This window comes from Phyllopteryx taeniolatus, chromosome 4 (assembly GCF_024500385.1).
Source record: "Phyllopteryx taeniolatus isolate TA_2022b chromosome 4, UOR_Ptae_1.2, whole genome shotgun sequence".
Lineage (NCBI taxonomy): Eukaryota > Metazoa > Chordata > Actinopteri > Syngnathiformes > Syngnathidae > Phyllopteryx > Phyllopteryx taeniolatus.
Genome location: NC_084505.1, coordinates 25875293 through 25902348, shown reverse-complemented (window position 1 = coordinate 25902348; position 27056 = coordinate 25875293). Strand labels below are relative to the sequence as shown.

The 27056-nt window shown below is 41.1% G+C and overlaps 1 protein-coding gene and 1 long non-coding RNA gene across 2 annotated transcripts in view; one reads left to right on the top strand and one right to left on the bottom strand.

Annotated features, from left to right (window-relative positions):
• LOC133477303 (uncharacterized) overlaps positions 1-10335 on the top strand; it is a 32153-nt gene extending 21818 nt beyond the window's left edge. The window contains exons 3-4 of the long non-coding RNA XR_009788288.1: positions 9955-10028; positions 10201-10335. This is a non-coding gene — a long non-coding RNA (uncharacterized LOC133477303). The remainder of the gene's footprint in view (positions 1-9954; positions 10029-10200) is intronic.
• Positions 10336-19951: 9616 nt separating this feature from the next.
• pou4f2 (POU class 4 homeobox 2) lies at positions 19952-22766 on the bottom strand. Its single transcript, XM_061770931.1, has 2 exons — positions 22451-22766; positions 19952-22237 (listed from the first exon to the last, which is right to left on the bottom strand). The coding sequence occupies exons 1-2, from the start codon at positions 22715-22717 to the stop codon at positions 21197-21199; spliced, it is 1308 nt and encodes a 435-aa protein (XP_061626915.1). The 5' UTR covers positions 22718-22766; the 3' UTR covers positions 19952-21196.
• Between the last annotated feature and the right edge of the window lie 4290 nt (positions 22767-27056).

Here is a 27056-nt window from a genome sequence, read left to right as displayed (position 1 = left end):
GGGTATAAAAATGAGTGGGGGAGCTGGACCAAGTAAGAAGACAAAAACTTACCACTTTCATACGGAATGGGACGAGGAGTATTTTTTTCACGATGACATTTTCGAAATGCGCATTACCAAAGAACGGAAATGTGGAGCGGCATTTTAGGACTGTGCATGGAAAATACGATACTGACTACGCATCCCTGGCTGATTCACTTCAGTGCAAGTCATCGGAGTAAACTCGGGTAATGAAAAAAAAAAATTACATTTTTAATTATGTTGTGTTGGGCAAGATTGGCTCATGCGGTGAATGCAAGGTACAGCAACATACATTGGTGCTGAGCTGTGTCGGCGGCCCAGAATTTTAGGTAGCGCTCTGCGCACTCAAACCGGAGACATGGTCGCGGCCTCCACCCCGCCAAAAAAAGGTAGATCGCGGGAGGTTGGCTGCTTGAAAAGTAGATCTTGGGGCAAAAATGTTTGGGAACCCCTGATATAGACAATATATAATTACTTGATGGATTTTTTTTTGTTTTGCATGTTTAATGAATTAAAGTCAAATAATGTCAAAGTGGCCCTTGTCTCCTTCCATTTTTCTGGCCCCTCTGAGATTTGGACACCCCTGGTTTACACAGAACAGTGACCTGGAAAAAATGTGAAAAAAATGCTGTCTTTACAGCTTGTGTTTTTCTTCTGCCTGTAGAGGGTGGACCCTCATTACAGCCCTTTCCCGCCTTTATTTCACTCCATTAGGCACCCCACTCCTCTCCCTCTCTCTCTCTCTCTCTCTCTCTCTCTCTCTCTCTCTCTCTCCCTCTCTCTCTCTCTCTCTCTCTCTCTCGCCTCCACATATGACACAGTCCAATCAATACACTCCCACTGGCTCCCTCAGCAGGTGCCTCCAATAAATAGATTGCGGTGGAACATTAATTGAATTGTGCAGCGTGTGGAGCGCAGTAGCACACCTCTTATATTGGACAAACACAAATATGGTCTAATAATGCCTCAAACCACCAACTATCCACACAATCTTTTTTTTTTGTTTTATTCTCTCCCTCCCAAACATGAGGTAGTTTGCCCTCTTATGCGTTTCATCACTTAGCCTCATCCCACTAAGGTTGATGTTAGCACCTCAGGCCTTTTCTGGCTGGTGGCCGAGGGGGTGCACCCATGGGTGGTGGGGGGGCTGACAGATGCTTCAGTGGTGGTGGATTGATGGACAGCAGCTTAAGCCCCCTTTTACGCCTCCTTTCAAAGTCGTCTATTTTCCGCCTTTTTTTCCAGGTAGCTGTTCTGTGTGAATGGGAACAAAGTGGAATGGAGGTTACAAATGTGACCTGAAGGCAGTATTAGAGCTGTAACGGGCGGCACGGCATCTGTGTGAAAGGGTATGGTACCTGGTTGTGAAGTTTATTTATTTATTTATTTATTTCAGTATGTTTAGATCCGTAACAGATGCAGGATGACACTTGTAACAGATGCAGGATGACACTTGTGTGGAAACAAATTCCACAATGCTGGGAGAGGGGTGTGAATTACAAACCTGACCATCACTGCTGCTGCTACGTTGTGTTGAAACAATCGTCACTGTCAGACAAGTTATTGTTCTATACTTATTTATAATTACTTATATTGTATATGTAATTTTCTACAGTCGCACTAGAAGCTGACATAATCGAAATGGCACCGCACACCAACATCAAAACCTTGATGTTGGCGTGCGTTGCAAAATCAGGGCCTGGACAGCTTACTATCATCAGTGGAAAAATGAATGCACAAGTTTATCAAGATACTGTATTTTGCAGAAGAAATTAAGGCCATCTGTCCAACAGTAGAAGCTCAAAAGAGGATGAGTGTTACAACAGGAAAAGGATCCAAAGCAAAAGCAAATCAACAACAGACTCGCGTCAGTAGAAAATACTTGTAAAAAAATAAAATAAAATACCACTCCAGTCTGGAATGGCCCAGTCAAAGTCCTGACCTCAACCCGATTAAGATGCAGTGGTATGACATCAAGAGGGCTGTTCATACCAGACATCCCAGGAATGTTGCTGCATTGCAACAGTTTTGTAAAGAGGATTGGTCCAAAATTCATTCTGATCATTGTGCACGTCACATTTGGTTGAGGTTATTGCTGCCAGAGGAGGGTCAACCAGTTATTGAATCCAAGGATTCACTTACTTTTTCCTCCTTGTCCTGTGAATGTTTACGTTAGTTAAAATTTGTTTTAAATGAAAACACATACGTTACTTTTTTTCAACCAACCCCTAAAAAAAAACCCACTCAAAATTATGCAGTTTAAAGATTTTGGTGGAGTTTAAACGTTTGACGATGTGTGATGCTCATCTTTACGATGGCATGCATATCAGTACCACTGCAGCCGTTCCCGAGTCACTTACCACGGCGGCTCCAAGCAGGTGCCAAGGCAAATATTTAGCTCATTATTAATATTTAATAGCATTCCTGCACTGGTCCCCCTTTTTTTCTTTTTATCCTAAGGTCCAGTGGCTACGTACTATTAAATCTCCCCACTCTCCCATAGATATATGACACGTAATAATGGCGTGAATATAAAAGAGATTAATAATTTAGAGTGAGCCAACAAATTAGGACCATCATTAAAATAAGCAGGGCTCGGGAAGCGTTTTGCATAAAAGCGCGGGCGCCTGGTTCAAGGTAATGCCGCGGCTCATCTTTCTAAAGAATTACAACATTAATTCAGCCGACGCTGAACTCATTGCTCCGACATCCCCGGAGCATTTCCCATGGTCGTCAAATGAAATGATGGCACAGACTGAGGTGCTTATTTCCATTTTTTACCCATCATACCTTGACAGAGTTTTCACTGCCAGGGTGTGTAGTTCACCGCCTCCCCCCCCCCGCCCCCCTCCTCTCCTTCATACAGATTACTCCTTCCCCTGGGGCTTGGCTGGGTGGACACCAGTGGTCCTCAGTATGTTCAATGCACCCCCGCCCCCACGCAAACACTGTGACCTCTGTGAGTCAGTGTTAGAATCACAGACACATGCGAGCCTTTTGATGCGACAGCTTGACAGAAGTCCTAATTGACTCTCTAAACCGTATCAAGTGAATATGATCAACAGGACCCTCTCTATAAGGATTAAAAAATGCAAATATGCCATTGTTATTCATCGACAACAGTAGTATGTCACTGTTACTGCAATAGAGAACATTTAAAGGCAGAGAATTTTCTGAAAAAAAATTACACTTTAGCACCAAAACCTAAGGTGTTAACAGTGATTAATTACATTTTTAAAAAGGCAACGCGTGGAGAACAGCATTTATATATTTTTTGTATTATTTATTTACTATTAGCATTTTTTTGTTACAATGGTCTCTTTCATACGGCACGGTGGACGACTGGTTAGCACATCTGCCTCACAGTTCTGAGGACCGGGTTTCAAATCCCGGCCTCGCCTGTGTGGAGTTTGCATGTTCTTCCCGTGCCTGCGTGGGTCTTCTGATTTCCTCCCACATACCAAAAACATGCATGGTAGGTTAATTGAAGACTCAAAATTGCACATAGATGTAAATGTGAGTGAGAATGATTGTTTGTTTATATGTGCCTTGCGATTGGCCGGCGATCAGTTCAAGGGTCACCCAGAGTCAGCAGGGATAGGCGCCAGCACCCCCGCAAACCTAGTGAGGATAAGCAGTATGGAAAATGGATGACCTCTTTGATGCAAATATGTTGCAACAATGTTGTTAGCATTTGCAGCAAAAAGGTGTAATTTACAAGAATAAAATCATGACCACACTAAAGTTGGACTCTAAGTTGGAATAAAATGATGGTATCAGGCACATTAAAATTCCACCAACATTGATCAATCACGGTAGTGTTTTATGTAAGTAAATATTCCAAAGATTAAAATTGTGCAGCTAAAATAGCCATTAGTTTATAAAGGATCGTGACTCTGTGCTAATTCCCACCCTGTCCTATCCCACGCTGTTCCATCCTGTCTTTTCCTGCATAAACCAGTCCTGCCCGGTCTTGTCTTGTCGCGTCCTGTCTTGTTCTGACCTGTACTGTCCTGCTCTGTTGTCGCTGATTGGTCCCCACAATCATATCAGTTTGTGAGATTCCGCAATTCCAGATGGCTTTTGCGCAATCCTATCACCTCCGTAATTGTTAGTTGAACCCAGGTGACAGACACACAGTAGGCTTCACTCCTACCTACGCTTGTGTTGTTGTGTTTTTGCCCTGAAAGCGTGCGCCTTCAACGCAGCCGATCCCGATCCCCGCTGAGCAAACACGTCACCTCGCACAGCAAACTCTCGTTTCAAGGCACGCGTCGCTGGAGGCGGCGTGTGATACCGCCGTTTACCCGCCGTTTTGAATTCTTAGTTGAGCTGGGATGAAAAGGTAACAGCAAAAAAGGCTGGCAGAGACGTCTTAACCTGCTTCCACGTTTCCCCAGTTTTACAGAGATGCCTTAATGACGCTACGCTGACATTTTTGCCTGCCGGGACTAACATGCTTTGAGACGGCGTTTTTATTTCCCACCCCCAAGGGTGCATGCAGCGCCCTCTGATGCCGAGCGCAGTCTTGCACTAGGTGTCTCGTTGATGATGAAGGGCTTTGAGGTGCAGGTGGCTTTACATAGCTGTTTATAGGAAGACGAGAATGTCATGTGACTGTCAATCATACTGTACGCTGACATATTTTTAATGTGCCAACATGGTTGGCTTACTTGGGGTGATTGGCACTGCATAGCCACCTCCACCACACTACCTGGCTCACTGATCCTCTCCAATCCTGCCCCATTACATCCAATTATTTTCTTTTGCTGTCCTTCCCTGTCCCATCATATTCCGTCCTGTCCGGTCCCGCCCAGTGCCGTCCTGTTTCGGCCTGTCCTTTGCAGTCCTGCCCTATCCTGTCCTTTCCTGCCCTGTCCTATGCTGTCCTGTCCTTTCCTGCTGCGTTCTTCCCTGTACACTCCTTTCCTGTCCTGGTCGGTTCCATCCCATCCTATCCCAAGCCACTTTTGCTTAATTTTTTTGTTTTAGTTGTATTTGCTTATCACTCGCTCATCTGTACAGCGAACCATCCTCCCATTTACATTCTTGAGAAGCAAAGACTTTTTTTTTTGTCTGAGCAAGCTGCCCGTCAAATACACCCCCCACCCCCTGTCTTTCTCCAAATCAGAATTCACGTGCCGTTCATGCACACCTGAAGGCAAAGCGGCTCCACTCAATTTAGCGGCTCTGATAAATCACCATTAATTAGCTAATAAAAGCCAGCAGGTGGTTCGCAGCCCAAAGACATCCACTCCACCATCGTTAATAATGCATATTAAATTGGGGGGTGGGAGTATGAGGGGCCGCCATTCAAGTGTTGCGATTCCACTATCCCCCCCCAAAGGATTGTAAGTGGAAATGACCTCAACTTGTGAAGAGCATGTTTGTGCATGTATTGTTCATGATTGATGGCCAAACAGTGAATTATTCAAACTTCAGGCTATTATTATTATTTTTTTTTAATTTACTTTTGATTATTATTACCGGGTGGCACGGTGACCGACTGGTTAGCACATCTGCCTCACAGTTTTGAGGACCGGGTTTCAAATCCCGGCCTCGTCTGTGTGGAGTTTGCATGTTCTCCCCGTGCCTGCGTGGGTTTTCTCCGGGTACTCTGGTTTCCTCCCACATCCCAAAAACATGCATGGTATGGTAATTGAAACAGTTCAGGGTGTACCCCGCCTCTCACCCAGAGTAAGCTGAGATAGGCACGCGCGCGACCCAAGTGAGAATAAATGGCACGGAAACTGAATGAATGATGGGATGGATTATTATTGCCAGCCAACCAGCTAACTAACAAAAACCAAAGCAACAAGATGGTCAAATGATAAAGACATTATGTCAATGCATGCACTCCATATTATTAGGTCCTATGCTAGTGCTAACACAAACCCGCAAATCTTATATTCCAGTGAAACTGGCTGTCCGGATGTTATTGAAATAAACTAACACAATAATTAAGTAGCTAGATTTATATATAAAAAAAAAAACACAACAGCAAGTAATCTGAACTGTATATTAACTCTTAAACTAGTCCTAACGCAACATGTCCTGGCTTGACACAGAGTAAACATGCGTTTGTTCACTTTAAAAGACGTGGTCCGAAACTAAAGCTAAGGTCATGAAATTCATACTTTTTTTGTTCGTGTTCCTGATCATTTATAATAGTTAATTAACTTTGTAGCTAGCCTGTGTTGAATATCAATATGTATCAAAAACGACAGTAGTTAGCAAACTAGCTAACTCACTAGCTAATCTGCCAGCTAACCAACTAACCAGCTAACTCACAAAAAATCAACCAACAACAGGATGTCAAGTCTTCTGACTGTACCATGAATGGAAATATTAGCTCCCGCACCAGTGCTAACGCAACATATGAGGTGTTCTGCTGGTCCACGAATTTTGCAGACAACTAAAGTTGGTCTTGCTATTATTGACAGTATATAAAGTTGGCAATCCGGATGCTACAGATGCTATGCTATAGTTGTCATTGCAAACCAGTTTAGCAACATAGCTCAGGAGCTTCAAGTTATTTTAAGGTACCGATTGCATGCTATTGTTTCTTTAAAGTCACACCGACGAAGCAAATGGTGGTCCTTATTAACAGATATATCATTTTTCAGCTCTCCCTCTAAAAATGGCTTGTGAGAAAGTAATCCAACACAAAGGTCTGTGACAGTCGTTAACATTTCTTTATGTTGGCATTGAATCACGCTGACTTTTTTCTTTTCTTTTTTTTTTTTACTTTGTACATCCTCGCTGCTCGTCTTCATTACGAGCAATAATAGCCCCGAGCCAGCGGGGCTGAAATATAACCGCGGCAAAGACACACCAAGTGCCGATTGAGAAGACATTTGCGTGGCCGCATCGTGTGACTTTCGGGCCATTTGACAATAGCCTACATGTACTCGCCATATACGGCTTACCATGCAATTCTAGAAACTAATAAATCCTCAAATGAACCAACAATAAAACCACAATACATAATAACAAACACTGGTGCTTTACAAGTACAGGCCACATGCATGTTCGCTCAACATGATACCAAACTTTTTTTTTCTCACCCATAGCTCTCTAGATTTCTTGTTGGTTATACCTAACTAGTATAAATGTGGGTGGCTGAAATAAATCGGAAACTGACAGTTTGTGTCCTATTAAAGCGAGGATTCCACATGAAATAGTATGAGTGTTAAGTAAACATTTGAAGTCACAATAAGTCATATCGTATTTTCACGACCATAAGGCGCACTTAAAATTTTAAAATTTTCTCCAAAATCGACGGAGCGCCTTATAATGCCTTATGTGTGCACCGAGTTCCAAAATCTGTAAATGTTGTTGTGTGACTTTGATGTGCGCTCCGCTTGACTGACTGGGAGCACTTCCTGCCGACACGCTGCTTATATAGAGCAAGGCGAACGTGACTGAGGACAGCATGCGGACGTTAAAGGGGGAAGGGTGCGCCTGAAAGAGGACGCTAAAGGCACGCCTCCAGTAGGTATATATTGGCGAAGGACACCCGAAAATGGCACCTACGAAGAGACACGGTTACGAAGCACAGTTTAAACTGCAAGCTATCAGTTACGCGGAGGAACATGGGAATCGTTCGCAAGTGGATGCCTGGGCTAAGGTATCTGCTTTGACTGTTGTCCGAGCTTTCGCCAAAGCCGGCATCATTGCTGAACAGCCCCCCGGCAACGAGACTGACTCCGACGAGTACGAGAGGGAACCCGGCATGTTTGATGGCGAAATTGCCCAGCTGTTCATTTCGGATAAAGAAGATGAGGACTTTGATGGATTTGTGGATGAGGATTGATAAAAAAAAATAACGTGAGTACATTGTTAAATACTTCAATAAAGTACAACCGAACTCAGTTTTGCTTCCGCTGCGTAGCGTATGTTTTAGCGTGCATGCAGGCTACCGTATGTTTTAAGCTAGCGTATGTTTTACCATGCCTGCGTCCAATAATACGGTGCGCCTTATGTATGTGTTAAATAGAAATATGAAATAGAAAACAGAAATAGACCCGTAACTGAGACTGCGCCTTTTAATACGGTGCGCCTTATGGTCGTGAAAATACGGTAATTTTACCCTACAGTAAGAGCATAAAGCATTACTGTACATTGATGCTACACATACTTGCTGTTGGAAAAATGGCATCTCTATTAACAATGGTGACACTTAATGTGTTCTTAGTTTTAACAAAGATGTTTTAGCTGTTAGCATTTAGCATGCACATTGACTCCAGACCAGTAGAATACAAATAGCCCTCTGATTTTGTGTACAAAAAAAAACCAAACTAATTTGAATAAATAAAGATACTACGTGTAATGATTTAGACCTATTTTAAAAGCTTACAAGCCCGTGTTGGTGCTATCCCAGTCACATGCTGTGTTAGTGTGTGTGTGTGATAGTATATGCGCTAATGTTCAGAGTGGTTTGCGGCACTTCTACGAACTTTGGCTCTCGCTAAAATGATCGGAGGATGTCAAAATGGGAAGTTAGCTGTTAGCGTTTAGCGCGTGCATTGACACCTGACCAGCAGAATACCCAAGCAAGGACACAAACTTGTGGCCCATGTATGTTATGTCAATAAATATTTTGTTGTTGTTGTTGTTGTTTTGTCTTTTTTAAGCCATAATTTAACTGCTTTAAAAAAAATCAAGTTGGTGCTAAACTACATTGCAATATGAAGAATAGCATCCCTGTCGAGACCCTGGCCTGGATGAACTACTTTTAACAGTCTCTAATTTCAGTGTGAAATGTTTGTACAAAATTGAGAATGTCAAAACAGGAAGTTAGCGTTTAGCTGATAGGCTAACATTCACACCTGACCTGTGAAATACCTTTTAAAGCATGGATGGAGCAAAGTGAGTCTCCATTTGAGTGTGTGATAATGTTGTAAAAAAAATATAATAATAATTAAAGCAACCCTATGTAATTTAGCTTCATTTTAACGTCTTAAAAAACATGATGGTGCTACACCAGCTTGTCATATCCTGTCATGGCCTGGGAGAAACTATTTCTAGCAGTCTGTAAGTTCAGCAGACCAGCCAGGACACCCTATTTGGTTGTGTTAGCACTAGCATATGTGCTTACGTGAGTGGTGGCACGTTTTGCCGCACACTAACAAGATCAGACAATGTCAAAAGAGGACGTTAGCTGTTAGTATTTAGCACACTCATTCATTCTTAACATTGTAAGGTGAGTGAAAATGAGCTCTGTGAGTATTGTGTGATAAGTGATGTGTTTAACAAAAATAAATACAAGTAATTATAAAAGAAAGTATGTAAGAGGGGAATTTGCATCTCTAGTTTGACTCTGGATGAGCTACTTTTAGAAGTCTCTCAATTTTGTGGACCAGCCATGACACATATGTCCTGTGAACGTAGGTTCCAACACGACTGAGTCTGCATGACTTGATCACGGTTGTTTGCTCACGTTGATAGCGTCGTTAACCCTCAAAGCCCAACGTGAGTACGTTCGCCACCTATGTCATTAGGAAAAGTTGAGTCGTTTACGAACGACCCGCCTTGTTAAATGTGACCGCACGCTCATCGTTGATGTATTTTTAATCATACAAATATTTTAATTAGCCCCAGACCACCTCCCCATCTCTCGCTCCCTCATTCCCTTTCTCGCTGCGCATGCAATCTCAAGAGTATTATATTTAATATGACGTCTGCACACACATACTCACACACACACTCATTGACTCTTCACTCTTTATTTCAGATTAAGAATATTTTTTACCATGGAAAATAATTGTGAAATAATTCCTCCCAAGGTCACTATCATTCAACATTAAAAGGGAGTTATTATGTAAAACTGATTTTTGTTATATTTGTATACAAATAAAATTGTGCTCATTGTGATGACACAATTTGACTAATTTACATAATTATTGGGTTTCTCCTCTTATGACTTGGAAGCTTGGCTGGGTGAAGATGCACCAACTGACGGCCGTACTACACTGTCCGAAACACTATCATGTCAAACTCAAAAGGTAAGCAGAGCTGCATTGAGACAAACAGCACGTCCTTCCTTGATTACTCAGTGAAGTTGTCGTCGTGGTGGGGGTTATTCTTATTTGGTGATCTGTCCAAGTGCCACATACACACAGTGTCGTCTATAAAGTCGTACCTCCAAGAGTAAAAATGGTTGTATTGTCTACACAGGTGCTCACTATTTCCCCTCCATTTTGGGCTCTGCTTCCGCAAGTTGCAACACCCGCGAACCAGGGATGTACTTGTTTTGACATGTGTGCATGGAATCATTCAGAGAATAAAAACCTTTTTGCTGTATGAAGTTCATTATGTGTAATGTTGCATTATTATTATTGATCAAAGTAGCTCAAGTAGCTTGAAATAATGGTAAAGAAAATATCTACCGATTACCAAGAAGGTGAAGCTAGAGCGTAGCGATGAGGCAAGTGGCTCCTCAAGGTTTCCAACTTTGTCGCTATATTTAGTGACTTTTCTGACCTCTCTAGCGTCTATTTCTCAAAAACAGTGATTACAACAACAAATTAAGTGAATTTCATACCATACACCCCCACCGTAAAGATTTGATTGTATATTTCTTTGTGGACGCAGCATGTCTTCACCAAACCACTGATAGACACTTGGTCAAATATTGTAGCATGTAATGCATGCTGTAGACACGTCGCCAAACATGCATGTGAAACATAGAAGAGGCTGGGTTGTCTCCTGGGGCTGCTTTTCCACATCTGGTACTGGTTGTCTTGAATCTGTGCTGGGTACAATGAAATATCAAGACTATCAAGACATTATGGAGTGATATGTTGTGGAACCTACAGTGAAACACGGAAAGCGGCTGTTATGTTCTGGGGCTGCTTTGTTAAATCTGCCACTGGATGTCTTGAATCTTTGCAGTGAGTGTTCAAGGAACTCTCAAGACTGTCAAGGAGTTGGATAGCTGGGGCCACGCAACCCCCAATTTGCATGCCACTGATTCTGTGTAGTCCTGCTTGAAAATGGCAGATCATGGCCAAGTCATGGGGCAGAAAAAATAGTTGTGGTGGCAGGATTATTTGAATTTGCTGAATTATGACATCACAATAACTGTTTAACCTATAGTTAGGCGTTATGTAATTCTATAGAAGGATTGAAGTTCATTGGGGTGTGAGTGTTTGTGTGTGTGTGTGTGTCTCGACATAGCTGCAGGGCCTTTTTTCTTTTTTTTCTTTTTTGATGAGAGCATGCGAGTCTGTGACCTCGGCGCCTCATCCCTCACCACTGTCTCATTCCCTTTATTTACATCTGTCTTTAGCATTCTAATTACTCCTTTTATTGCTTTGGCCTGGAGGAAGCTGTTACATCGCACTGAGGGGAGGAGCTGTAAAATGTAGTCGGGGGGGCTAAGAATGCTGCAGTTGTAACCAATAACAAAGCTTCTAAACTCGAGACGTGAAAAGAACAGCATGGCATGAAAGTGGATCTTCATGTGCGTCTTTGGAAGCATGGTGCTGGAAAATAAACATTTAAAGATTAGTATGTAATAACTGAGCCTGATCGTAGCTTCTCAAGCACGTTGACCCTACACCAGCTTGTATAGCATCACCGTTGTTAGCCTAGATTACCTATATTTTCCCCGTTTTTTTTTTTTAAAGCTGCTTCAATTGCATTTTAGGACATTTTATGATGAAATATTTTGTTTTGATAGAGTAGAGGTCAATTTTTGGACCAAATCTATTGTTCGTGTTACAATGTTTACATACAGGTAGATCGAGACAATGCTTGCAAGGCTTCTCTCAATTTCCCCCAAAAAGTTAAACAACAGCTTTGAAATACATTGTCCTCTCCCATGTGGATATATTTTCTCTTCTAAAATGGCATGGCAAAGGGAACACCCTAGCCTTTTTAATGAGCTCTCAACTTTAAAGACTTGAAGGATATTAACAAGCCGCTTGACAAATGGCACTTAGAAGCACATTAAAGACACAGCTAATGGCGCGCATAATGACGGCTAATTTTCGATCAGATATAAATTAGAGCCCCCAACAGTTATTTGCCTTAAGGACTTTATGTAAATGATCCCACTCTGTATAAACTGTGTGTGTGTGTGTGTGAGAGAGAGAGAGAGAGAGAGAGAGAGAGAGAGCGCAGCACACACAATGGTGTTGATTAATAGATCTGCAACAGAACCTGCCTGTCCAAGCTACACGCACACACGCGTACACACATGGCAATTTACCACTTGGCCCCCATCTCTCACGCCCAACCCCAAGAACACGGGCGAGTGTGAGTGGGGTTCTGACCCCTTTGTCGTTAAATATTTGATGGCCGAGCTGCGCTTTGTGACGGCGACTTTATGGTGGGCGAAGTCACAACGCGTCTACTGTGTGACGAGCTCGTCAGCCATGTTTGTTGTCAGAGCGTGCGTGGCCTGCTTTGATATGCTAAACTAACGGGATTAGCCGCGAAATTACCTCCTACGCATGAATCGGTACAATGTTACCCTTTCAAAACAAAAGCACGTACAGTGGATATGAAGAGAGGGGAAATCAAAATAAACAACTGAGATAATGTTTCTCATAACTTGGGATGTGGCTGTGTTCATAATTAACCAGTCACAGTCAAACTTATGTTAAATGGGAGTCAGCACACACCTGCCATTATTTTAAGTGTGTCTGGTTAACCCCAAATACATTTCAGCTGTTCTTGGAGGCTTCTCCTGACTTTTTTATTTTTATTATTTTTATTTTTTTTACATATGTATTTCTTGTCAGCACATTGACGCAATGTAACACAAATCTTACTCCAGGACTGCATTGTAAAAACCATCACTGATTTTCTATTCGCGGTCGGGCCCAGGCACACTCACAAAGGAGCTGCTGTTGACCGCAGCTCTCACCCAGACACTCACATGTAGACTCATCGACATCACACGCTACCCAACCAGGCACTGCCTCTTAAAGGCACATGTATGTACAGTACACAGACAATACAATACATACAGTATTTTCTATACTTTATTGTATTCAATACAATGTGTTTAAAAAGGGTGATTTAACAAGTTAATAAGTCACAAAATGTGTGTTTTTTTTAATATATATGGTCCCCGACCGACTATAGCAGATTTTCACTTATTGCGGAGTGGGTCTGGAAACTGGAACATATCCGGCGCAATAAACGTCCAACTTGTTTCATTTTTAATTGGAAGAAGATGAATGATTTTGTTCTTTTGCTAAAAATAATTGCAAACAAAAAGATTTCAGTAAAAAAAAAACTAACTGATTTTTTTAATTTTTAAATTTTTTGTATTTTTTTTATTGAAACAATTTTTGGGTGATGATACGACATGGTTTCAAAGATCCTTCAACATGTCCAACATGCTAGCTAACACGATGAGGATTGAATCATTGTCCTGTGCAGTAAACGTTACAATATTAGCCTCACAAAACAATTACGGACATATCTGCTTTCCAATGTAACTTTTATGTTGTCGCTGACCAATGGAAAATATGAAAAGCCTGTCCATTTCTTCATTTGTTTGACATGCTAAGCTAACGAGATTAGCAATGAATGTATTTACACCCCCCCAAAAATGTTGATTTTCGACTAAATATTATTATTATTATCCTTATTATTGCTATAATTATTATTATTATTTTCATTTTATTGAATGTATTTATAAAATGTTATTGGTCTCCCTTTTTTTTTTTATTTAAACGCAGCTAGCCCGAAAATGGGAATATTCTTTTAAAAATGGACAATAATTACTAACAATGGAAATTACACAAGAATTATATCATATAGTTTCCTTAGATGTTTTCCAAAATGGACCAAAAGGCTCATGGGAAAAGGTAAAACATTTTTAAAATATATATATATTCCGTTCAGATCATTATTTTTGTGAGCACGTGTCAGTGGTGACGTCACTGCATTTATATAACCTCTAATCTCGCCCTTCGGCTGTTATACTTATGAAGGCTCAGCTATAGCATCCATTCCATTTTCCACAATTTAATAATAATAATAATTCCACCCATTTTCTCTATGTTTTTTCTCTGATTTTTATTATTTTTTTTAATATATGGGAAAAGGCTTACACGTGTGATTTCTTTCGTGTGTTTAAAAGCATTGAACTCATTAAAGTTTAATGCAGAGGAGTCAGCTCTCGTCTGCGCATGTGTGAGCAGGTGGTCACATACGGTTATTGTTTTAAAAAAAAAAAATTTGGGGGGGGGATCCATGATACAGGATAAGAAGGGATGGATGTTTTGGGGAGATTTCAGAATCTAAAGAAATGTTAATAATTCATTAAAAATGTCTTTCTCCTTTCAGTACATAAACGAATTGTAATAAATAAATACAAATTTAAAAACAAATATTCCTGGCTTCTCGTTTTTAGAGTTCTCGTTTTTTAAATATATATTTCATATTAAACAAATGTTATTTACTTAATGTCAATTCACACTCAAAAAAATATATATATTATTTTTAGCATTCAAATGGGGAGGCCTGCTTTTATAAGAACGTGGCTGGCACGTATTCCCCTCTTCTTCTTTTTTTTTTTAAACAATTCCATCATCGATACGTTTGTATGTGTGGGAAAATAACAAACACTAACAGATGCATTAACATTAACGCTGTTGTTAATATTTCACCACAAAAACGGTAACAACTGCGGCGGCCACGTGTTCACGTTTGACAAATCAAGTTTCCTTTAATATTATTATTATTATTACCATGACGGCGACGTCTAATTCCTGCGACGACTTTTGTCTTTTTTTTTTTTTTTTTTTTTTTGAAAGGCAGACACTTGGCGTAAATGTACAGTTAAAATATTCCACTCGCGGGTCCCCAGGCGGAGCTCCGACAGTCCCTGACTTCATTAAAATTTCATCACTAGCCCCTGCAATGTGTGTGCGAGGGAGGGAGAGGGTTATATTGTGTCAAAAAGAGTAAAAAAAAAAAAAAAAAAAAAAAAAAAAAAAACTAAACTAAAAAAAAAAAAAAAAGAAAAGTAAAACAGAAGGTGTAATTATGACCAAAGGAAGCATTGCTCCCGCTCCTTGTTTATTTTGATATAGTACCTATTCGACTCATGTTCGCCGTGCGCATGCGTCGAAGCTTATCTACACGTGTGGAAGAAAAATAGATTTTTTTTCCCCCCCTTTTTTCCACGTGTGTGTGTGTGTGTGTGTGTGTGTGTGTGTGTGTGTGTGTATTATGGCGAATGAAATAAAAACATACAGCTATATATCCAAAAATATGAGGACAATGACAGGTGTTTGTTTATTATTATTTTTTCCCTATGTGGCTTGATATTAGCCAATAAAATAACATAATGATGTCCACTTTCACTTGCATTAATATCATATTGGTAGCACAATGCTCAACACCTCACATGTATGTGTTTTATTTGTTTTGAAGTAAAGAATATATCATCTTCAAGCCTGAAATGGAAGTTCCCAAAGTGGCTGTGATTCCTAAATGGTAAATGTCAAATTAGTGTGTAGCGTCTTGAATAAAAACGGAAAGTCAACCCACTGTAATCACATCCTGATTGGTTAGTTTACAAATTTACGACGGTGGCGTAAAAGGCAGAAATCATCAAATCTCACTGTCTATATACTTCTGAACCTAGCAATAGAAAGCGAGAGTGATGTGTTCTATGTGAATGTTATAAATCTGAGTTGTGTTATTTGATGAGTTGATGACAAAGCGTGTGTTTTTTTTTTTTTAGATATATAAAGATAAAGTGAATGCATTTGGGATATTTTGGATAGATGGATAAAGAAGGAGAGCAAAACTTTTTGGAGAGATGGATAGTCGTAGATGGAAGGAGAAAAATGTGTGGATGGATGGATGGACGATAGGTAGATGGACAGAGAGATGCAATATAGTCTATATTATCATGGTGTGCAGTCTACAACCAAATTGCGGCTTTGCAGAAAGGTTCTCTCAAGGCGACGGCATGATGTACAGTGGGTACGGAAAGTTTTAAGACCCCCTTAAATCTTTCACTCTTTCTTTATATTGCAGCCATTTGTTAAAATCATTTAAGTTCATTCCCCCCCCCCCCCCCCCCCCATTAATGTACACACAGCACCCCACATTAACAGGAAAAAAACGGAATTGTTGACATTTTTGCTGATTTATTAAAAAAGGAAAAACTGAAATATCACACAGGCGGAAGTATTCAGACCCTTTGCCGTGACGCTCATATATTTAACTCGGGTGCTGTCCATTTCTTCTGATCATCCTTGAGATGGTTGTACACCTTCATTGGAGTCCAGCTGTGTTTGATTATACTGATTGGACTTGATTAGGAAAGCCAAACACCTGTCTATATAAGACCTTACAGCTCAGAGTGCATGTCAGGGCATATGAGAATCATGAGGTCAAAGGAACTGCCTGAAGAGCTCAGAGACAGAATTGTGGCAAGGCACAGATCTGGCCAAGATTACAAAAAAAATTCTGCTGCACTTAAGGTTCCTTAGAGCACAGTGGCCTCCATAATCCTGAAATGGAAGACGTTTGGGACCATCAGAACCCTTCCTAGAGCTGGCCGTCCGGCCAAACGGAGCAATTGGGGGAGAAGTGGCAGAGTGGCCCGACGGAAGCCTCTCCTCAGTGCAAGACACATGAAAGCCCGCATGGAGTTTGCTAAAAAAAAACAAAAAAAAACACCTGAAGGACTCCAAGATGGTGAGAAATAAGATTCTCTGGTCTGATGAGACCGAGATAGAAATTGTTGGCCTTAATTCTAAGTGGCATGTGTGGAGAAAAGCAGGCACTGCTCATCACCTGTCCAATACAGTCCCAACAGTGAAGCATGGTGGTGGCAGCATCATGCTGTGGGTGTGTTTTTCAGCTGCAGGGACAGGACGACCGGTTGCAATCGAAGGAAAGATGAATGCGGCCAAGTACAGGGATATCCTGGACCAAAACCTTCTCCAGAGTGCTCAGAACCTCAGACTGGGCCGAAGGTTCACCTTCAAAAAAGACAATGACCCTAAGCACACAGCTAAAATACCAAAGGAGTGGCTAGCTTGTCGTCTTTTTAGGAAAGTGCAAAATCAGTCGCTCATCTTCTTTCTAAGAAAGTGCAAGGTCAATAGTTTGTCTTCTTTTTATAAAAGTGCAACATCATGAGCTTCTCTTCTGTTTTTAGGAAAGTCCAACACCAAATGGTTCGTCTTGTTTTTTTAGGAAAGTGCAACATCATTACTTGCTCTTATTTTTAGGAAAGTGCAAAATCAGTGCTTTTATCTCCTTTTAAAGAAAGTGCAACGTTAATAGTTTGTCTTCTTTTTGGGAAAGTGCACCTGTAACACATTGAACAGTCTGAATGATGTTGCTTTAAAAACACCTATGCTATGTTCGTGTGAATTGTCATAGTGTATATCTCCATAATATATTACAATGCCTGTGTGGTGTTTTGTAGTGAAAGTGTGAGTCGAATGTGAGCATTTTCTTTCAGCGCCAAACGCGGTATTTTGATTCTTTTCCTTAATGAGACAGGGAAAGTGTGCGTAGGGTGTGTGTGTGTGTGTGTGTGTGTGTGTGTGTGTGTGTCATCGATTCGAGCCTCTCACGCGGGAGCCAAAGCAGCAAGCGTGCAGCTTGTCATCGTTGTTAATTTCCTGTCCCGATGAGACCCTCTTTCTCACACACACCCTGACCAGCAGTAATTAACCGCCGCGGCTAATGACTCCTTAAGTGGCGCTTCATAATGATCTTCTTTTCATAATTCCATGTGTAATTTAATAATTGCGCCCTTATTAGCGTATTAAGTGAGCGGCTCGTTTAGGGAAGGGGATAAGGACCAGGAGCATCTTTTAATTGACGCCTGTCTGCTTAACGAAGTTGATGACATCACTAATGTGTCAATTATGAGGGCAACCAAACCTGTTTAAAACCATAAGATTGTTTTAGGTTTATGATGTGTGTAGGTTTGTACATTTAAGATAAGGAATTTAATTTTGCCTTTGCAAAGTTAGTAATGGAGTGAAATATGTTTATTGTTTAGTCATTTAGTTGCACTGCGTCATATACTGAGCGACACTTTGGCGACCTTAAAAGATGAAAATATTACACAACGGCTCTCGGTGTGCGACGTTGCGACGTACTGCCACCACAGCAAACCTCGCTTTCCAGTGAAAAGCATATATATATGTTTTTTTTTTTGCTTTCCCCCCCCCCCCCATGTTCTTGTTTGTGTTTAGTATTTTTATAAGGTGCTCAAAATTTGAAAACACTTCCCCTGGACAGTGACCATAATTTTGCTTGTGAAAGGCAGATTTTTGGCCACAGATCTTGGATTGGATTAGATTAAATTGTGAGTATGCATTGTACAGGTATGTAGTATGGTAAAGAATATATAGTGCCACATCTGTCCACATTTCCCCCCCGAAAAGCATTTCAAAAAATGTCTTAAATGATCTTGAATAGACAAATTAGTTGCAGGTGTACCTAATGTTATGTCCGGTGATTTTTTGTTTTTATTATATATTTTTAGCATTATTACCTAAGTCATTTTTTTAACTTACTGTCACAATTTCAATAAACAATGCCAATGTGTTTGCAATTTTTTTATTTTAATTTTTTTTTTTTTTACCCTCAACATCTGTGTAGATTCTCAGTCAGCCAGGTCATGGTAATCCGCAATCGAGGCAACTCTTGTTTGTTGAATTTATTTTATGTTTTTCCTTCCATTAAAAAAAAATAAGAATAATAAGATACGTGGTATACGAGGAAAGAATATAGCACTGAATCGCTCCACAAATGCATTTCAGAAGTCTTAAACATTCTTAAATGCAAAAATTTTACGCTGATGTGCCTAATGGTATATGCAATAAGTGCATGTGTATCATATATTGTACTGTACACATATATAAATTATGTAAAATAAAATATCTAAGTAAATGATATAGCATCGAATCGCTGCAAATGTCCCACAGTAAAGCATTTCAAGAGCTCTTTTAAATGATCTTAAATGTAAAAATTAGATTCTGTGCGGATATAGGTACGGTTGAGTAAATAGCACAAATGATCTCCGATTTGTTCCGGGGGGGGGGAAGGGGGGGGGGTAGCATTTCTGGAGAAATTACTTTTAAAAATATCCATAGTTTGCCCAAGGAAATTAGGATGTGCAAGTGTACCTAATGTTGTGACTACAGAGTGTGCATTATAAATACATGGTGCCCATGTATTTCCCCCCCCCCCCCCCCCCCAATAAAAAATAAAAAAATAAGGGAAAAAAACCCTCCATAGTGAAATCACAGTATAGCTACGACAGGTGTACCTAATGTTATGGCCTGAAAGTGCATCAAATGCTGCAAATACGAGCCGTTCAAAATGGTCCCTTTCTCATATTGGGACCCTCTCCATTGGCTTGACAAGGTGACCAGGTGTACCTAATATTTTGTCCGGTGTAACCCCATGGAAAGTGGCTGTAATAGCTTTTGCAGGACATGTTTAGTCGCTATCCGTGGCGTTGAAACTCCTTCATGAATCCCTTCAAAGGGTGGATTTAAACAGAGAAAGGTGCTGGTTCTGTGGTGGTGGGCGGGGGGTTGGGGGGGGGGGGTATGGTCTCGTTGGCAGCCGAGCTGTTTTTCTGGCGGGTTGACATCTGGCAAGCCCCCCCAAATTCCCCCCCCCCCCCCCCCCCCCCCAAGCGCTCCAGGGAGCCTTCCAGGCCTCCGTAGAACCCCTGATTAAGCCTCTAATAGAATATTAGCATTTGCTCTCAGGTAAGCATAAGCTGTGGGCCAGCCGTCAGTCACGTGATGCTCCAACTCTTCAGTACAAATTGACACTTCAAAAAAAAAAAACAATTATAATAAAAAATAAAAACAAAAAATATATATACATATATATATATATATATATATGTATGCATACAATACGAGCTGCAGTTTAATAACAAAAATGGCAGCATTTGAGAGGCAGCCCAATTATGTATTTGTTTATTTTATATTAAGAGTTGTGCATGCACACACTGCTCTGTTGCTATAAAGCGTTTTCCCCCTCCTACCTTATCAATAAATAAACAGATGAATTCATAAATAATCCAAAATAACATTAGCATGTCTGGATGTGGGTTTTTTTTTTTTTCTTAACCTTCCAAATGGCAAAGTTTGTTCTTTAATGAAACACACATTGCAATTGTTAAATAAAAAGCCATGAATAAATAATACGGAAGGGGCGGGGGGGATAATAATTTAACCAGGTGTTTTTTTTGTGTGTGTTTTTTTGTTTTGTTTTAAATAAATAAACATATACAGAAAATACCTCCGCTGAAACAGCAAATAAAGGGGGGAACCTGTACGAATAGAATAAAATGTGCAATGATGACATTGTTATTTACATTTCGGTTTCCCACTTCCACGAAGCGATCAGTTCAAAGTAATCAAAGGAAGTGATTCGTACAAGCAAAACGACGCGTATATTTATACAAATAAATAAATAGGGGGTGAAATAATATCTATATATATATTTATATCGATTGTACCACCTTAAATGTTAGGGGGGGGGGGGATGGGGGGAAACGTGTAAATTTGTACGATTTGCTCAAAAAACAACAACAAGAAGAAGAAGAAGGGGGGGAGGGGGGGGGGGGGTGATTGAGGGGAATCCCAATAAATATGTAATGAAGTAAACATGACCTCACTCCATAAATAGTTCATAAGGAGCAGGCCCACGCTGGATTGTAAACACTTCAAATTATTTTCTCAATTTCCCACCCCCCAATAAAATAAAAACGAATAAATTGCACGTTTAGACACGAAAACGAAGGTGTAAATGATGCATTTACAAAGAGGAATTATTTGGCAGTCATCATAATTATGATCATCGTTATTATTACATCTCTCGCGGACCCTGCAAATGAATGACTCCGAAATAAAGCAAGTGCTCTCAGTTGCTCGTTTTTTTTTTTGTTTGTTTCCACGTTCTGTTGTGTTCACGTCAAGTGAGGTGAGTCTTACTTGCACGCTCCACGCGGGCTCCTTCTCCCCCTCTCCTTTTCTTTTTTTTGTCCTTCTTATGCACAAAGAAATGAAAAAAAAGGTGTTGTTTTTTTAAGTGTTTTTTTTTGTTGTTGATTTTTTTTTGTTTGTTTGTTTTCGTTTTTGTTTGTTTTTTGTTAAATAGGAAACGATGATACAAAGCGTCCGAGTTCGGCGTCGCGTGGAATTCAAACGCAGGCCGAGTACTTCATGCGTTTCTGTTTCTGCCGCTGGTTGCAAAACCACACGCGCACCACGTTCTTCTTCAGGTCCAGCTTCTCGGCGATGGCCGCGATCTTCTCCGACGAGGGCCTGGGCTGGATGGCGAAGTAGGCCTCCAGCGAGCGCTTCTCCGGCGCGGCGATGGACGTGCGCTTGCGCTTCTTCTCGGCGCCGTTGAACAGCTCGGGCTTGTTGAGCTTCTCCCGGTGCGACTTCTCGGCCTCCTCCAGCCACGCCTGCAGGATGGGCTTGAGCGCGATCATGTTGTTGTGCGACAGCGTGAGGGACTCGAACCTGCAGATGGTGCTCTGGCTCAGCGAGCCCACGCCGGGGATCTTGAGGGAGGCCAGCGCCGAGCCCACGTCCGCCTGCGTCACGCCGAGCTTGATGCGCCGCTGCTTGAAGCGCTCGGCGAAGGCCTCCAGGTCGCGCGGGTCCGCGTCCACGTCGCTCATGCCCATGTGAGGCGGCAGCCCGTGGGCGTGCGCCATGCTCAGCGCCGCCTGGTGCATGTGGTTCATGCCGGCCATGTGCGCCGGGTGGCCGGGCGTGGACACCACCGAGCCGTCCGGGCCCGCCATGGCCCCCAGCGCCAGGCCCGGAGTGATGTGCTCCAGGAGGTCGCCCTCCAGACCCTGGTGCGGCTGGTGGTGGTGGTGGTGGTGGTGATGGTGGTGGTGGTGGCCGTGGCCGTGGCCGTGGCCGTGGCCGTGGCCGTGGCTGTGGCCCTGGCCCTGGCCGCCGCCGCCGCCGCCGCCGCCGCCGCCGCCGCCACCGCCTCCCCCGAGCGCGGACGGGTGCGAGATGGGCACCGAGGAGGCGGACGACGACGAGGTGCACGGCAGCGTGTTCATGGTGTGGTAGGTGGCGTCCGGCTTGAAGGGGCTGTGGTGCGGCGGCGGGTGGTGGTGGTGGAGGTGGCTCTTGCTCTGCGAGACGATGTCCACCGCGGCGAGCGCCTCAGCCCGGGCCAGCAGACTCTCGTCCAAGCCGCCGAATATATTGCTCTGCAATTGCAAATGGAACGCACACATGACGGCTGTCAGCTGGGAATTGGCAACCCCCTTCTTCCACTCCACTTTAGAACATTTCCACCCCAAAAAAAAAAAACGGTCATCCAAATTCATTCAAACATCACACGGGGAGGGGGGGGCGTGGAGGGGGGGGTGGAGGGGTCTGGGTTTAAACGCTTCATCGCGTTGATGATAATATATACGTACCGGTGGTGTGGGGAGGCACGCGCGCCGCATCGCCTCCGAGCTGGTGCTGATGATGCTGCTGTGGCGGGAGGAGATGCACGAGGACGCCGAGGAGGAGGACGACGAGGACGACGAGGACGAGGATACCGCGTTGGAGGTGGCGGACGACGAGGACGACGTGTTGTTGGTGCCGCCCGAGTGCAGCGAGGAGTACTTGGCCTCGGCGTGCAGGGTGGCGTGCGCCATGGCGGAGAAGGGCTGCTTGCTGCTCAGAGACATCATCATCATGTTGCCGGCGCGTCCGAGCGAGCGGCCGCGCGTGCTCCTCTTTTTAACAAAAAAAAAAAAAAAAAAAAAAAAAAACCGAGGGGGAATAGGGACGACTCCGCCTCCTCCTCCTTTTCTTCTTGTTTCTTTGGGACTTCAATCAATGCAAAAAAAAAAAAAAAGTTATCACAAGTCTATTTTTTTCAAGTCGAACGCAGCTCGCTTTTCCATGCGTAAACAAACAAACAAAAAAATAATCCCCCCTAAAATATTATTCCAAAATATTCTTTTTTTTTTTTTTTGAGTTGACTCCTTGTCGATGAAAAAAAAAAAAAAATATGCCAGCAAAAATATGAGTTGCTGTTCGTTTGCCAGGATGTTTTTTTAATGCAATAAAAAGTTTCCAGATTCCCAGGTTCGGTTCGGCGGCTCCACCACGATGCCGAATGCTGCTGGGACCCGAAGTGGCGACGCTCTGAGGCGGAGGGCAGACTGACTCTGCGGGCCCCGCCCACTTTCTCTCCCTCACACACTCTCTCTCTCTTTCTCTCTCCATCACACACACACGCACACACACTTGTTCCAGCCCCCCCCCCTTTTTTTCATGATTTATTATTCTTCATTAGGCACCGCATCGTTGACGCCACGGGGGTGAAGGGGGGGACTGCGCATGCGCACGGAAGCTTGACTCAATGTTCGAGTCCAACATTTTTCAACACTCGAGGTTTGAAGTTCTGGTATATCGGTGTGATTTATTTTTATTTTATATAAATATTTCGTTTATTTGTTTGCCCTGAAAAAATCCAGTGAAACAATTTTAATTCTCTCTCTTGTCCCAGACTATATATATATATATATATATATATATATATATATATATATAGCAATATCTATATATAGATATATATATATATATATAGATAGATAGATATGTATGAGTGTGTGTGTGTATGTGTTGAGATAAATGGATGTTATTAATAATTCAAAGGCTCAGCTGCACTTACTGCAATAAGCAAGCAAAAATAAATAAATAAATCAATAAAACACCACGTCGCTATTATTAAAGAGATTTTTTTTTAAAGAAAAAATGTTGTGTAATAATTTTGGGAGTGCAGGATAAAATGTGGAATAAGTAAAAAAAAAAAAAAAAAAAAATCATGTTCTTGTGCCATATCTAATGTGATGCTTTATTATTAGTAGTAGATTGGTCATGAATCCAAAAATAAATAGATGGAAGTGTATAAAAGGAAAATTGGTCGATAAAACAATGCATGTGACAGACGGCTGTCATTTTGTCAAATAATGACGTTATGAATATTGAGCTCATTTAAAAAAATATATATACATCGTATATATATAGAAGTAGCGTCCATCTCTGGGATTGGTGAACGTGTGTTTTGATGCAACAACATAGGAGGTGTGTGTGTGTGTGTGTGTGCGCGCCATGTTGCATCCCCCGGTGAGGCAGGGGGCGCTGCAGGCGTCGCCCTCCCATCCTGACCGATGAGGTGTGATCCCACTCAGGAGAGAGTCAAGCCATTCCAATCAGAGTCTACTCACATGTATTTATATGTACACCCGCCTAACTGATGAAACTTTAAAGAAAGGATTCATATTTCACCACCGCTAAATCGCCCCCGTATAAAATTTTGATCCGCGTATGAGCCAGATTTCAAAAATAAAAACAATAAAAACTACACTTAATACATTGGGCTTCTGGTCCGATTTTGGGAACATTTGTTTTCTTTTGTTTTTTGACCTTAGCTGAGGTGGTGGACTAACAGCAAATCATGTTGTGCAGCAGTCGGGCAAATTGTCTTTATGAATACGCAACAGCATGGAGTCGATTCCCAAGAGGATTTAGTTGGATTTTGCACACCAAAAAAAAAAAAAAAAAAAAAAAAAAAGTGATTTTTAGAAAACAGACTTGAATACACAGAATCTAACGAATAGATGTGATGGAAACAGTATATCTTGTACAGGAATTGTATTGACTAATGGATAATCTGATCTGATTCCAGAGAGGATTTAGTATGATTTTGCACAAGAAAGATTTAACAAAAAAAAAACGTTAGCTGTGAAGCTAATATATACTAGCAGCTAATTGCTGAATAAATGTCCAAAATTGAGCATTTTCACTGATTTTAGAAGGATTTTTCACCTCCAAAAAAGAAGTTGTGGAAAATAAAAAAAGATTTGTGACTTGAAAACACATCTGATAATAAATAGATGTTATGAAATAATATGGCTTGGCCTGAATAATACATAACCCTATGTGGAGTCAATTCCCTAGAGGATTTAGTACCATTTTGCACGAAAAACAAAAGGGATTCATAGAAAGCACACTTGAAAACATGTAATCTTCTAATAGTAGGTGTTGTTGTCCTGATTAATAGATAATTTCAGACCCATTCCCAAGACGATTTAGTAAGATTTTGGAGCAAGAATAGCAATTCATAGAAAACTATAAGTTAAGGTTCTGACGATATTACCCTAATACTAATTGTTTAACGATTAACTTTTTTTTTTTGTTAAAAAATATCATTTGGTGGAAACATTTCTTGACAATGAGTAGGTGTTATGAAATAATATAGCTTGTACAGGGATTGGCTTGAATAATACATAACATTATGGAGTCGATTCCCAAAAGGATTTAGTAGGATTTTGCACACAAAAAAAGGGGGGGGGGGGGGGGGGGGATTCATAGACAACATACTTGAAAACACATCATCTTGTAATGAATGGGCATTATGAAAATAATATAGCTTTTACAGGATTTGTCTTGACTAAAAGCTCAACTCAGGCCCATTCCCAAGAGGGTTTAGTAAAATTTTGCACACAAAAAAGTGAGTCATTGAAAAACAAAAAATCTTCTGACTTAAAAATGATAATAAACCCTAGCTATAATACTAAATGCTTTACAAATTCACAAAATTCAGCATTTTCACTGAATATAGTGTATTTTACACACAAAAAATGACTTTTTACATGACATTCAAAAAATAGTTTAAAATAATACAGTGTACGGGAATTGTCTAGACTAATAGATAAGCTCAGGACTCGTCACAAAAAGATTTAGTAGGATTCTTCACGAGTAAAAAACAAAACAAAAAAAATAAAACAAAACAATGGCCTTTAAAATTTGGTAACTAAATGAATATTATGAAAATAAAACACCCGGACCATAATATTATAATACTCACTGTTTTAGAAAATGGCAAATGTTTGCATTTATTTATTTTTTTTTGCTGTTGATGATGATGATGCTGAATCAAATTAATATTTTTTTTTGCGACTCGAATGAGTGTAAAAGAAAAACAATATATATTATTTACATTTAGAGGAATAATACAGAACACTATAGATGCTATTCCCAGGCACACTTAGTAGAACTGAGTATAAAAAAAGTGATGAGTAGAAAACATGTTTTTATTATTATTATTTTTTTTTTTAACAAATGGATGTTATCAACATATACTATAGTGCAAGCTGTTGTGCAAAATATTAGTATAATCATAGCAAAATAGCAGAGGAATTCAGTAGGATTTTGCAAACCAAAGTGATTAGAAGAAAACTGATTTTTGTGACTTAAAAATACGTAATTTTGCACATACATACTTATAAGGAATGGGTGTTATGAACATGCTATAGCATGTACATGAAATGTCATGCTATAGCATACATACAGAAAGCAAGCTAGGACCACTTAGAAATTCCTCAACTGTAATTTATTAAACATGCAAAGATTAATTAATCACAAAATTATTTATTGGTTATATGAAGTAATATGTCCAAGCTTTCTGTTAAAGGTGATAAAACAAAGAGTTTAGGATTTTTTGGGGTGGCTAGCAGCCCTGTATCCCACTAGAATAGATCCGCCCCTGCACTGAAAAGCAGTCGAATCCCATCTCCACATTCAGAACCAAAACAAGGGAAATATGTCATAAATTGGACATTTTAGATCAGTTACTTGAGGATCATTAAAATGATACATTAAAAATTGGACCTCGACACAGAGCAGAAAGTGGAGGAAACCATTTTTGCTTCATCTTTATTCACCACAGTGTTATGAAGAGAAATACTGTAGTTTATTTGCATGTCTAGAAAAGTGCTACTGTATATTAAACCAATTTATTAGTCGTAGTCCCCATCAACCACACCCCCCCCCCCCCCCCCCCCAATGGGATGTGGGTGTTGCAACACCCACCCACGCCCGCAGCAGATTTTTGACACGCGCACCTCTCACACTGCCCACTTCCACCCTTTGTTTTTTTAACTGGCATTGTGGGTCAATGTCAAATGTCATTTTTAGTATATGCAGCAGGCCGCTGAGAAATGGACAGCGGGCCGCAAAGGGCCC

What these genes read in the sequence shown, in the direction of transcription:
- pou4f2 (XM_061770931.1), bottom strand. Translation starts at nt 22,717, where the DNA reads ATGATGATGATGTCTCTGAGCAGCAAGCAGCCCTTCTCCGCCATGGCG. An exon ending in CGTGCCTCCCCACACCACCG is followed by an intron (nt 22,238 to 22,450) that starts GTACGTATATAT and finishes TTGCAATTGCAG; the next exon opens with AGCAATATATTCGGCGGCTT.